This window comes from Pan paniscus, chromosome 20 (genome assembly GCF_029289425.2).
Source record: "Pan paniscus chromosome 20, NHGRI_mPanPan1-v2.0_pri, whole genome shotgun sequence".
Lineage (NCBI taxonomy): Eukaryota > Metazoa > Chordata > Mammalia > Primates > Hominidae > Pan > Pan paniscus.
In genome coordinates, this window is record NC_073269.2 from 12338878 (window position 1) to 12351321 (window position 12444).

A 12444-nucleotide genomic window follows, 5' to 3' on the forward strand; every position below is an offset into this window, starting at 1 on the left:
CCTCCTCAGCCTCTCAAAGTGCTGGGATTACAGGCGTGAGCCACCGCGCCCGGCCTTTTTCTTTCTTCTTTTTGAGATGGAGTCTTGCTATGGTGCCCAAGCTAGTCATCCAGGATGGAGCACAGGGGCACGATCTCAGTGCACTGCAAACTCCACATCCCGGGTTCAAGTGATTCTCCCACCTCAGCCTCCCAAGTAGCTGGGATTACAGGCACACGCCACCACGCCCAGTTAATTTTTGTATGTCTAATGGAGACAGGGTTTCATCATGTTGGCCAGGTTGGTCTCAAGCTCCTGACCTCAAGTGATCCGCCCGCCTTGGCCTCCCAAAGTGCCGGGATTACAGGCATGAGCCACCGGCCGTAAACCATGATTTTATTTACCAGTTCTATTGCTCCATGGGCATTTGGGTATGAATGTGGTATGTCATTCTCACCCAGAGACATAATTATTATTACTATTTTAGAGAAGTGGTCTTGCTCTGTTGCCCAGACTGGAGTGCAGTGCTGTGATCATAAGTCACTGTAGCTTCGAACTCCCGGGCTCAAGCAATTCTCTCACGTCAGCCTCCTTAGTAGCTGGGACTACAAGTGCTTGTCCACACCATGCCTAGCAAGAGGCATTATTTTTGTCATGTTTGCATCAGCCACCCTTGCATGCAAAACTCTGCTTGTCTACCTGTTCCTCAGACCACAGCCCCTGGCATTATCCCTGGGGCACCACCTCCTGACCAGTCTCTGGACATGAAGAGGGAGGCCCTGTTGGAAGTGGGAAGGCTCCCTTCCTCCTCCAGCCCTTACTGTCTGCTCAGGGGCTTCCTCTTGGCCCCGGATGTGGGACCGGAGGGTTGGGGGCCCAGGGACTTATTAGCCAAGACAGGAAGCCCCACCCCAAGAGGCCTCAAAGAAAGAGCTGCGGTGCAGGAATTCGTGTGCCGGATTTGGTTAGCTGAGCCCACCGAGAGGGTAAGTGACAGCTGCTCCTGTGCTTGCCATGGCACCAGCGGGGAGGCTGGGGTCAAGGCTGAGCCTCCATCCCTGTCCCCAACATGGGGGGACAGGGGTCCAGGTCCAGGGGCAGATCCTACTCCCTCCATGGGCCGGATCTTCCCCACATGGGCAGGGCTGACCCAGCTGTGGGTCTCTTGGTTCCCTCTTTCAGCGCCTGCAGGATGAAAGCTCTCTGTCTCCTCCTCCTCCCTGTCCTGGGGCTGTTGGTGTCTAGCAAGACCCTGTGCTCCATGGAAGAAGCCATCAATGAGAGGATCCTGGAGGTCGCCGGCTCCCTAAGTGAGGACCCCCCACTTGGGCAAGCTCCCCAAGGGTCTCAGAGACCTCACTGATCCCTGGCACAGACCTGACTCCAACCTAGCCCCAGCGCTCACCAAATCTCATCCTCAAATCCAACCAGATCATAAATTCAACCCCAACTCCACTCCCAACCCCTCCGACTGTCCCCACCTTATCCACAGCTCCAAACCCAATCCCCGCTCTCACTCCAAACCTTCCCTTACTCCAAAACACCCAACTCAAGACAGGGTCCTGGAGGCCAGTGAGCTCCTATGCCCACAGGGACCTAGCTCCAAACCAACAGGGCGAACGTAACGGGAGGATGGGGGAGGGACCGTTTGGTCTCACAGCTCCCCCTGTCTCCTTTCCTCCTGCCCCCCAGTATTTAGGGCAATAAGGAGCATTGGCCTGGAGTGCCAGAGCGTCACCTCCAGGGGGGACCTGGCTACTTGCCCCCGAGGTGAGTGCAGGAGACTGTTGTCCAGGCGCCCATTTCTGTTCCAAGTCCCCTGGGAATGCCCCCTCCCCGCCACGTTCCCCATGTCCAGCCTCTACTCCCCTAGGATCTTGGTCCTGACTCCCAGCCTTCTCCGCCCACCATCTGGACACTGGTGTCCACCCTCACTCCCTGCCTCCAGTGCCCATTCAGTGGTTGGAGCCTCCAGCCGTCCCCGTCCCCACTCCCGCCCCCCCAACCCCCCACCCCGCGCTCCCCACCCCCCTCCCGCTCCCACCCTCAGCCTCCCAGCTCAGAGTCCACGCTCCTCTGTTCCGGGCTGCAGGCTTCGCCGTCACCGGCTGCACTTGTGGCTCCGCCTGTGGCTCGTGGGATGTGCGCGCCGAGACCACATGTCACTGCCAGTGCGCGGGCATGGACTGGACCGGAGCGCGCTGCTGTCGTGTGCAGCCCTGAGGTCGCGCGCAGCGCGTGCACAGCGCGGGCGGAGGCGGCTCCAGGTCCGGAGGGGTTGCGGGGGAGCTGGAAATAAACCTGGAGATAATGATGATGATGATGGAGCGGATCTAAGCCCTGCGTGGTTTCTTTATTAGGCCCGGAGGGACTGATCTAGCGTCTCCAAGAGAGTGGGGCGCGTAGCTGCTGGAGGGAGCGGGGACACCGCGACTTTCTACTGCCCCATCCCCCTTCCTCCTATGGGGTCTCCAACTGCTTCCTCCGAAAATAGGGCCTGAACTTCCTCTAGTGACGTCCCCACCCAAGGCTCATGGCTGCCTTCAAGAGGTGACGTCTCATCTTTGAGGCTACCTTGACGCTCACCCTGGGGTCTCCCACCTCCCTAGGAAGTGGCTGGGTCCTTTTCCCCCAGTCCTCATAATGAGGCTTCATCGAGGACCTGGGTCAGTCTGGGCAGTGGACGGGACCCTCCAGGGCCCCAAGACTCCAGGAGCCCCAGGTCAGGGTGGAACCTTGAATCATGTCTCAGCCCAGAGCTGGAACCTGTACCCCTCACTTCCTACCTGCAAGGAGGAATCCCCAAGGCACAGGCAAAGTTGGGTTACGGACAGTCAGGGACGCCTACCTGACGTCACGCATCATCACAAGCTCACGTTTTCACACAGGCAAGTGCAGTTGTGAGTAGTTAGTTACAACCAGATACACGCAGGGTGCTTACCCCTTCCTGGATACTAGATTATGAAAACACAGAGCAGGGGACTTGTCTGCTCCTAGATCCCCCCAGGGTTTCGTTACTTCCCTTCCCTTCCCCTCCCCTCCCCTCCCCTCTTCTCCTTTCTTTCTTTCTTTTTTTTTTTTTTTTTTGAGACAGGGTCTCGCTCTGTTGCCCAGGTTGGAGTGCAGTGGTGCAATCTCGGCTCACCGCAACCTCTGCCTCCTGGGTTCAAGCGATTCTCCTGCCTCAGCCTCCCACGTAGCTGGGACTACAGGCGCTCGCCACCATACCTGGCTAATTTTTGTATTTTTAGTAGAGAAGGAGTTTCACCATGTTGGCTAGGTTGGTCCTGAGCTCCTGGCCTCAAGCAATTCACCCACCTCAGCCTCCCAAAGTGCTGGGATTACAGGCATGAACCACCGTGCCTGGCCTATTTTTTAATTTTTATTTTTGAGACAAGGTCTCACTCTGGCGCCCAGGCTGGAGTGCAGTGGCACAATCTCGGCTCACTGCAACCTCTGCCTCCTGGGTTCAAGCGATATTCCTGCCTCAGCCTCCCAAGTAGCTGAGATTACAGGTGCCCACCACCATGCCCAGCTAATTTGTATTTTTAGTAGAGAGCGGGTTTCACCATGTTGGCCAGGCTAGTCTCAAACTCCTGACCTCAGGTGATCCACCCACCTCGGCCTTCCAAAGTGCTGGGATTACAGGCATGAGCCACTGCACCCAGCGCCCCCAGGGTTTAGAATAGAGCATGGTACACAGTAGATGTTCAGTAAATGTCTGTTGATCAGTAGCCACATGTGCACTTAGATACAGCACTGATGTGCACATACTGCACATGCACACACAGCTATACACAGCCACGTGCACACACAGAGTACACAACCCACCTACCACGGCCACACGGAGACACCACATCCACAGACACACCCATGTGCCCCCAGACACTCTTGGACACAGAAAGGCACCACCCCCCCAGCCAATGCACGGAGAATCGCAGATTTGACTATGGTGGGCAGAGATGATGCAGGAACACAAACACACACATGCTCCAGGCAGACTCTTGCGTTTCTGACTCAAGTCCCCACTGCACCTGGATAAGTATCTGATACCCTAGTGCAGCGATCCCCAACCTTTTTGGCACCAGAGACTGTTTTCATGGAAGACAATTGGTGTGTGTATGGGGTAGGGGGGGAGCAGGGATGGTTTCTGGATGATTCAAGCACATTACATTTATTATTCACTTTATTTTTATTATTATGACATTGTAATATAGAATAAAATAATTCTACAACTCACCATAATGTGGAATCGGTGGGAGCCCTGAGCTTGTGTTCCTGCAACTAGACGGTCCCAGCTGGGGGTGATGGGAGACAGCGACAGATTACCAGGCATTTGATTCTCATAAGAAGTGAGAAAGCTACATCCCTCAAATGCGCAGTTCACAATAGGATTCTTGCTCCTACGAGAATCTAATGCTGCTGCTGGTCTGACAGGAGGTGGAGCTCAGGTGGTGATGCGAATGATGGGGAGTGGCTGTAAATACAGATGAAGCTTCTCTCGCTCACCCACCACTCACCTCCTGCTGTGTGGCCCCGTTCCCAAAGCCTGGTGGCTGGGGACCCCTGTTCTAGTGGGCGAAAGCCTCAGCCTCCCCTGCCCCAGCTCCCTGGGGCACAAATTCAGGTGATTCAGGGTCCAGTTCTACAGGAAGCCTGACCCAGGAGTCTTGCCATCCAGTCCCTGATTTCCCACCACAGACTTCAGAATTCCTAGCACCTAGTCTTGAAAGGGATCCCAGACTCAAATGTCACACCTGGACAACAGATGATAGAGTGAGGTTCTGTTTTTCAGGATGTTTTGGACTCTCCTCCCACTGCCACCCACCCCCTGTGATGGTCCCAGCCCCCTGTCTGATGCTGGTGGCCATGAGCAGAGATTACAACCACTTCTGGTGCCAGGGACCCCACCCAGACTCCAGCCCAGGGATTCCCTTCCCAGACCCTCTCTCCTGACTCCACAGTGGTCATGGGGGTAGGGCAGGACCACTGAGTTAGAAGCATGGCCAGGGCCAGAGAGGGTGAGTCTAGTGCCTTGTGTGTGTCCCTGCCCCTTACTGCTGTGTGTGTGTGTTGGGGGCCGGGATGCTCCATTGTCCCCAGAACTATTTGTCTCCACCCCCATCCAATAGTCCTGTATCTGAACCCTAAGAGGGCTCTCTTCAGGTTCCTCAATTCCAACATAGACATTCTCCTGCCCCAGAGTGCAGACTTAGAGGTCATATCTGCCCAGGTGATGTGGACAGGCAAACCCCCTATTAGAGCCTCAATTTCCTCAATAGCTAATGCCTAGATCCCCTGTGGTAGGCAAGATATCATCCTCCCTCCTCCCTCCTCCCTCCTCCCTCCCTCCTTCCTCCTCCTCCTCCTCCTCCTCCTTCTTCTTCTTCCTTTTTGAGATGGAGTCTCACTCTGTTGTCCAGGCTGGAGTGCAGTGGCACGATCTCAGCTCACTGCAACCTCCACCTCCAGGTTCAAGTGATTCTCCTGCTTCAGCCTCCTGAGTAGTTGGGATTGCAGGTGCCCGCCACCACTCCTGGCTAATTTTTGTATTTTTAGTAGACACGGGGATTTCGCCATTTTGGCCAGGCTGGTCTCAAATTCCTGACCTTAAGTGATTCACCTGCCTCGGCCTTCCAAAGTGCTGGGATTACAGGCATGGGCCACAGAGACCAGCCAAGGCAAGATTCTTCTGCTTGCAAGTACAACAGACCCCACTTCAAACTAGCTTGGGCAAAACTAAAAGGAAGTTTCTTATTTGTGTAACTCACAAGCCCAGGGTTAGAACAACAGGTTCAGGTATGGCTTGGAACCAGGGTCTCAAATGATGTCTCCAGGAGCCAGACTTCCTCTCGGGTCTGATTTTCTCAGCACTGCCTTCGCTCTCAAGTAGATTCTTCCCTGTCACAGCTCCCATTACATCCTCCCATTGTGGCAGCCCTAGTGAGGGCTGGAAAAAAAAGGGAATGCTTTTTTCCCCTGGTTAAACCAATAAAAATCCCAGACCAGCGTTTCATTGGCTGGATCTTGCTCAAATGCCCGCCTCTCTGCCCAATCTTAGACTCTGGTTGGCTGGGTCTGGATCATTTGTCCACTGTAAACCAATCCCTAGCTTATGGTTTGCTGGACCTAGCACACATTTTCTTTCTTAAAAGAAAATTGAGAATGTTACCCTATGAAAGGGACGGGTGCTGGTCAGGCAGCTTTGCAGATGTTTCCCACATGGCATGATTGCTTGTGGGCCTCTGGTTTAGCGTGACCTTTTTCTCAAAGGAAGTCCAGAGCCTGGAGCCAGGTCTCAGCCCCACCCAAGCCCGGGAAATGTGCAACGCTGTGGCTCCACCCCCTGTGCCTGTCCATCAAGGCAGAGCCCACATCCAATTGGTCCGTCTGCTCCATTAGAAGGCGGTCCTATAGCTCAGTAACTGACTTCTTTCTAGGACCAAATAGAGGAGCTGGCATGAAGTCATTATCAAATTGATCTTTCTTGGAGACACAGGATTTGGCAATATTTTAGGAAACAGAACATCATCCTCACCAGATCTCGACGCTCATTTCTCAACATTCAAGTTGTCTGAAATTTAACCACATATTTTTAACCAAAACATCATCACTTTTTGCACATAAGACAGTCTTATACTTGTTTTTTCTTTTTTCTTTTCTTCTTCTTTTTTTTTTTTTTTTGACGGAGTTTTGCTCTTGTTGCCCAGGCTGGAGTGCAATGGCGCGATCTCGGCTCACTGCAACCTCCACCTCCCGGGTTCAAGAGGTTCTCCTGTCTCAGCCTCCCGAGTGGCTGAGATTACAGGTGCCTGCCACCACACCCAGTTAATTTTTGCATTTTTAGTAGAGACAGGGTTTTATCATATTGGTCAGGCTGGTGTCTCTAACTCCTGACCTCAGGTGATCCGCCCGCGTCAGACTCCCAAAGTGCTGTGATTACAGGCGTGAGCCACCACACCTGGCCAGAAAAAAATAAAAATAAAAATGTATGCCTGTAATCCCAGCACTTTGGGAGACCAAGGCTGGAGGATCAGTTGAACCCAGGAGATCAAGACCAGCCTGGACAGCATATTGAGACCCTCATCTCTACAAAAAATAAGAAAAATTAGACTGGGCACGGTGGCTGATGCTTGTAATCCCAGCACTTTGGGAGGCCAAGGCGGGTAGATCACGTGAAGTCAGGAGTTCGAGACCAGCCTGACCAACATGGGGAAACCCCGTCTCTACTAAAAATACAAAATTAGCCAGGGGTGGTGGTACATGCCTGTAATCCCAGCTACTTGGGAGGCTGAGGCAGGAGAATGACTTGAACCTGGGATGCGGAGGTTGCAGTGAGCTGAGATAGCGTCATTGCACTCCAGCCTGGGCGACAAGAGCAAAACTCCATCTCAAAAAAGGAGAAAAATTAGCCAGGTGAAGTTGTGCCCACCTGTAATTTCAGCTACTCGGGAAGCCGAGGCCGAAGGATTACTTGGGGCAGGGAGGTCAAAGCTGCAGTGAGCCATGTTCACGCTGCTGCACCCCCGCCTCGGCAACAGAGTGAAACCCTGTCTCAAAAAAAAATTATTAAAAAACATTTAAAGAGACAGGGTCTTGCTATGTTGCTCACGCTGGTCTCAAACTCCTGGCCTCAAATGATCCTCCTACCTCAGCCTCCTGGGTAGCTGGGACTATAGAGCGAGCCACCATACCCAGCTACTTTGTGCCTTTTGTAACCCCAGTTTTCAAGATCAGATAAACACAAAGTGAACTAAGACACCTTCTAGATAGAGTGCGGGCATGTGAACGCATGCCTGTGTCTATTTTTCTGAGTGTCACAATGCAAATAGTATGCAAATGAGTTTGTGATGTGTCTCCGTGTGCAGACCTGTGTGTGTACATGTGTGTGTACGTGTGTGTGTGTGAGAGAGAGAGAGAGTATCTGGGTAGATAAGCAGATGGATGGATGAGAATGAGAAACCTGGAGTTTCCAGGTGCAGAGGAAACTGTTCCTCCAGGGTTCTTTTTTGAGACAGAGTTTCACTCTTGTCACCCATTCTGGAGTGCAATGGCGTGATCTCTGCTCACTGCAGCCTCCGCCTCCCAGGTTTAAGTGATTCTCCTGCCTCAGCCTCCTGAGTAGCTAGGATTACAGGCGCTCGCCACCACGCCCAGCTAATTTTTGTATTTTTAGTAGAGACGGGGTTTCACCATGTTAGCCAGGCTGGTTTCGAACTCCTGACCTCAGATGATCCACCCACCTCAGCCTCCCAGAGTGCTGGGATTACAGGCGTGAGCCACCGCGCCCAGCCTCCTCCAGGGTTGTATAAAAGCAGGGGATTTGGGGAGGGAGGGAAGGATGTGGGTCTGTCCTCAGTCCCAGATGTGGGTGTGGGGTTCCAGTGGTTAGTTCCCGTTGCCTCACATCTGTGCTTTTCCTCCACGGGGACTTGTAGAAGTAGAAGAACTTCTTGGGGGTGGAGATGAGGGGTGGAGCTGAGGCTGGAGGGAGGAAGGTGTGGGGGGACCCAGGGGTCCTGTCTCCAAGCCTGGTTGCTCTTACCCGAAAAGTTGGGACACTGAGGTGTCACAGCTTCTCTTTTGAAATGGAGAGGAGGTAGGAGGGTGAGGTCCATCCAGGTAGACACAGACACACACAGCGACCACAGCTTCCTGTAACATTTCCGAGTGTCGAATTCCATCTCTCGGTCTAGAGGTTTTTCTTCTTGGTCCTTCCTGAGACCTCTTGGCTCCCAAGAGCCTCTTGATCGGGGCAGGAATGAGGGTGCCCCAGGGTGCGAGAGTCGTGGATCCCCGAAAAGAGAAGGCTGCTCCCCCTCTTTCTTCCCCCCACCTCCAGATTTCCTCATCTGCCCACACCTTCCGGTGGGCGGGGACGTGTATGGACAAATTTGCGGGCTGGGGACCATGGAAGTGGAGGAAATCTACAAGCACCAGGAAGTCAAGATGCAAGCACCAGCCTTCAAGGACAAGAAACAGGGGGTCTCAGCCAAGAATCAAGGTTAGGGAACTCGAGGTGGAAGGGAGGGGTTAAGAAGGAGAGACTGGGGGGCCGGGGGTTGTCGCTCATGTCTGTAATCCTAGCACTTTGGGAGGCTGAGGCGGGAGGATTGCGTGAGCCCTGGAGGTGGAGACTGGCCTGGGCAACATAGGGAGACTCTGTCTGTAAAAAATAAAAATAAAAAAAGAAGGAGAGTTCAGATGGGAGAGGTAAGGGGTGAAAGGTGGGGGCCGGGGGCTCCTTCCCCTCCAAGATGTGTGGATGTGTGTGTGGTGTGATCACTCAAACTCTCACACACCCGCTCCGCTTAACCAAAAAGCAGATTTTAGCTTCTCACTCCTTATCTTTCACACCCTACAATTTATTGAGGGCAAAGGGTTGGGTAAAACAAGATCCCAGATCCACTCTCCACACCACAGAGCTCTGAGCAGGTCTCCAACCCCTCCCAGGTGCCCATGACCCAGACTATGAGAATATCACCTTGGCCTTCAAAAACCAGGACCATGCAAAGGGTGGTCATTCACGACCCACGAGCCAAGGTGAGCAGACACCCACCTGCTCACATCCCATCACCTTGGGAAGGGGCAGGTGGGCGGGCAACTGCAGGGCCCCCGGGGCTGCGTGGAAGGGAGGAGGCGATGGGGAAGGAAGAGGTGACAGCTGTTGACGTGCTAATGAGGTCTGTTGATGATGACAATGTTGGGGAATGCTGGAGAGGGGGTCTGTGATGGTGACGGTGTTAGATCGCTGAGGGTGGCTGGTGGTGGCAGTGTTGTTGATGATGATGGCAAGCTGCATGACCACAGCTGCTGATGGTTTTGGGAGGAGCGAGGTGTCCATGGTGTTAGAGACAGTGAGGATGGTTTGAGTGGTGGTGCTGGCCCCTCAAGGTCACTTCGCTGCCTCTTTGCTCCAGTCCCAGCCCAGTGCAGGCCGCCCTCAGACTCCACCCAGGTCCCCTGCTGGTTGTACAGAGCCATCCTGAGCCTGTACATCCTCCTGGCCCTGGCCTTTGTCCTCTGCATCATCCTGTCAGCCTTCATCATGGTGAAGAGTGAGTACTTCTTGGGAGGAGGGTGCTGGGGGGCCTAGACTTTCTCCCTTGTCCTTCTCTCTTTCTCTCCCTGGGTGCTTCAAGGATGTTCCTGCCCCTCCTGAACAGATGCTGAGATGTCCAAGGAGCTGCTGGGCTTTAAAAGGGAGCTTTGGAATGGTGAGCGGAGGGTCTGAGGGAGACCCATGGGGTCATGGTGGGGGTCTGGAGAGGGATGGATGCACAGACACCCCTGTTTCATGCCCTCAGTCTCAAACTCCATACAAGCATGCGAAGAGAGACAGAAGAGAGGCTGGGATTCCGTTCAGCAGAGCATCACCATGGTCAGGAGCAAGGTGGATAAATTAGAGACGACATTAGCAGGTGCCTGTGTAGTGTCGCCTTCTATGGGGGTTATTTGTCACCAATGCCCGGAGCTGAGCTGGGGGCAGGGGATTCAGGGGAGGAGAAAGCCGGGGTCCTAGCCTCCCAAAGCTCAAGTTGTGGAGGGGCGATGGGTGTTACCATCTGGGTTGCTCTGTGGGTATTGAAAGGCTCCTGGGAACCCCAAATCCATGGGCTCTGCTGTACCTCAGGGTGGGTGTGGGGCAGGGGGGGCTTCCAAGGAAGGTGGGGGCTTTGTTTGAGGCTCCACCGCAGCTTGACTTATCTGTTCCCACCCAACCCTCCCCACCCCCTAGGCATAAAAATCATTGACACAAAGGTACAGAAAATCTTGGAGGTGCTGCAGAAAATGCCACGTAAGTTGGCGCCCCGAGGGGAGGTAGAGGAGGGTGGGTGGGGCTTCAGATTTAGCCCCAGCCCCTCTCCCAGGGGCGGGATCTGCCTCACTGTGGATCTCTCCCCATCCCCAGAGTCCTCACCTTAATAAATGAGAGGACATTGTGGCAGCCAAAGCCACAGCTTGGAAGATGGGGCTGCACCTGCCAAAGAAGACGGGAAATGACCCCCCTCCAGCCTAGTGTGAACCTGCCCCTCGTCCCACATATAGAAAAACCTCGAGTCATGGTGAATGAGTGTCTCGGAGTTGCTCGCGTGTGTGTACACCTGCGTGCGTGTGTGTGCGTGTGTGCGCGTGTGTTTGTGTGTGTGCGTGTGCGCGGGTGTGTGTGCGTGTGTGCGTGCGCGTGTGTGCATTTTGCAAAGGGTGGACATTTCAGTGTATCTCCCAGAAAGGTGATGAATGAATAGGACTGAGAGTCACAGTGAATGTGGCATGCATGCCTGTGTCATGTGACATATGTGAGTCTCCGCATGTCACTGTGGGTGGCTGTGTCTGAGGACCTCCAGCAGATGTCACTCTGAGTGTGGGTGTTGGTGACATGCATTGCACGGACCTGTCTCCCTGTTTTTGTAAACATACTAGAGCATACTGCGGCGTGTTTTGTGTCTACCCATGTCATGGTGGGGGAGATTTATCTCTGTACATGTGGGTGTCGCCATGTGTGCTCTGTCACTATCTGTGCCTGGGTGAACGGCTGTGTCATTATGAGTGTGCCGAGTTATGCCACCCTGTGTGCTCAGGGCACATGCACACAGACATTTATCTCTGCACTCACATTTTGTGACTTATGAAGATAAATAAAGTCAAGGGAAAACAGCGTCGCTATGGTACCTGTTACTGGGGCAAGGGGAGGGGTTTTGGGACCTGGGGAGAGGGAGAGTCTGCACGTGACAATGACCCCGGGGCACCAGGATGGGCGAGACTGAGTGCCCTGCGTGAGTACCTGTGCATCTGTGAATGAGTAACTCATTCCCTGTGTCTTCCCTGTGTCCCAGAGTGGGTGCCCCTGAGCATACAACATCTCCCTGAGTGTACCTGGGACCACGGATATATACAAGCCCTAAGCGTGTATCCACGTGTGTAATTGTGCCCGTGAGTGTATCTATGCCATGGAGCATGTATCCATGAGTGTACATGACCCTAATGTACTATGTCCACCGCTCATGCATGCACTTGATTTGTTGTTGTTGTTTGTTTGTTTGTTTGTTTGTTTTGAGACAGGGTCTCGCTCTGTCACCCAGGCTGGAGGGCAGTGGTACGATCATGACTCATTGCAGCCTCGACCTCCTGGGCTCAGGCGATCCTCTTGCCTCCGCCTCCCGAGTAGATGGGATTACAGGTTCACACCACCACACCTGGCTAATTTTTTTTAAAGAGGTAGGAGTCTAGCTATGTTGTCCAGGCTGGTCTCAAACTCCTGGCCTCAAGTGATTCTCCCACCTCGGCCTCCGAAAATGCTGGGGTTACAGGCGGGAGCCACCGCGGGCCACATGGATTGAGACAATTGAACCCATCCCCAAGGACATAGGAGTGCCTGGAAACGCCAATAGGTGTGTCCATGTGCAAGGGTATACATTGGCCCATTGTCATACGTGCGCCCTGAGTAGGTGACTAGGCCTGCAA

At 53.8% G+C, this 12444-nt stretch overlaps 2 protein-coding genes across 3 annotated transcripts; both read left to right on the plus strand.

The window, feature by feature from the left end:
• The first annotated feature begins 815 nt into the window (after positions 1–815).
• Positions 816–2316, plus strand: RETN (resistin). Its single transcript, XM_003810015.5, has 4 exons — positions 816–965; positions 1162–1289; positions 1672–1749; positions 2072–2316. Exons 2-4 carry the CDS (start codon positions 1172–1174, stop codon positions 2200–2202), a joined length of 327 nt encoding a protein of 108 aa, XP_003810063.1. The 5' UTR covers positions 816–965; positions 1162–1171; the 3' UTR covers positions 2203–2316.
• A 3096-nt stretch (positions 2317–5412) lies between these two features.
• On the plus strand, positions 5413–12404 carry MCEMP1 (mast cell expressed membrane protein 1). 2 transcript variants are annotated; one of them, XM_003810013.6, is made up of 7 exons: positions 5413–8983; positions 9433–9522; positions 9900–10037; positions 10146–10196; positions 10287–10400; positions 10718–10777; positions 10892–12404. In XM_003810013.6, the coding sequence occupies exons 1-7, from the start codon at positions 8890–8892 to the stop codon at positions 10903–10905; spliced, it is 561 nt and encodes a 186-aa protein (XP_003810061.4). In that variant the 5' UTR covers positions 5413–8889; the 3' UTR covers positions 10906–12404. The 2 variants fall into 2 exon arrangements, with proteins under 2 accessions (XP_003810061.4, XP_063456842.1); XM_063600772.1 differs by lacking the exons at positions 10718–10777; positions 10892–12404 and having other exon boundaries at positions 10287–10708.
• The last annotated feature ends 40 nt before the right edge of the window (positions 12405–12444 follow it).

Coding starts and splice junctions, on each gene's coding strand:
- RETN (XM_003810015.5), top strand. CDS start 1,172: ATGAAAGCTCTCTGTCTCCTCCTCCTCCCTGTCCTGGGGCTGTTGGTG. Junction 1,290..1,671: donor GGAGGTCGCCGGCTCCCTAA/GTGAGGACCCCC, acceptor CCTGCCCCCCAG/TATTTAGGGCAATAAGGAGC. Junction 1,750..2,071: donor CCTGGCTACTTGCCCCCGAG/GTGAGTGCAGGA, acceptor TCCGGGCTGCAG/GCTTCGCCGTCACCGGCTGC.
- MCEMP1 (XM_063600772.1), top strand. CDS start 8,890: ATGGAAGTGGAGGAAATCTACAAGCACCAGGAAGTCAAGATGCAAGCA. Junction 8,984..9,432: donor GGTCTCAGCCAAGAATCAAG/GTTAGGGAACTC, acceptor AACCCCTCCCAG/GTGCCCATGACCCAGACTAT. Junction 10,038..10,145: donor AGCCTTCATCATGGTGAAGA/GTGAGTACTTCT, acceptor CCTCCTGAACAG/ATGCTGAGATGTCCAAGGAG.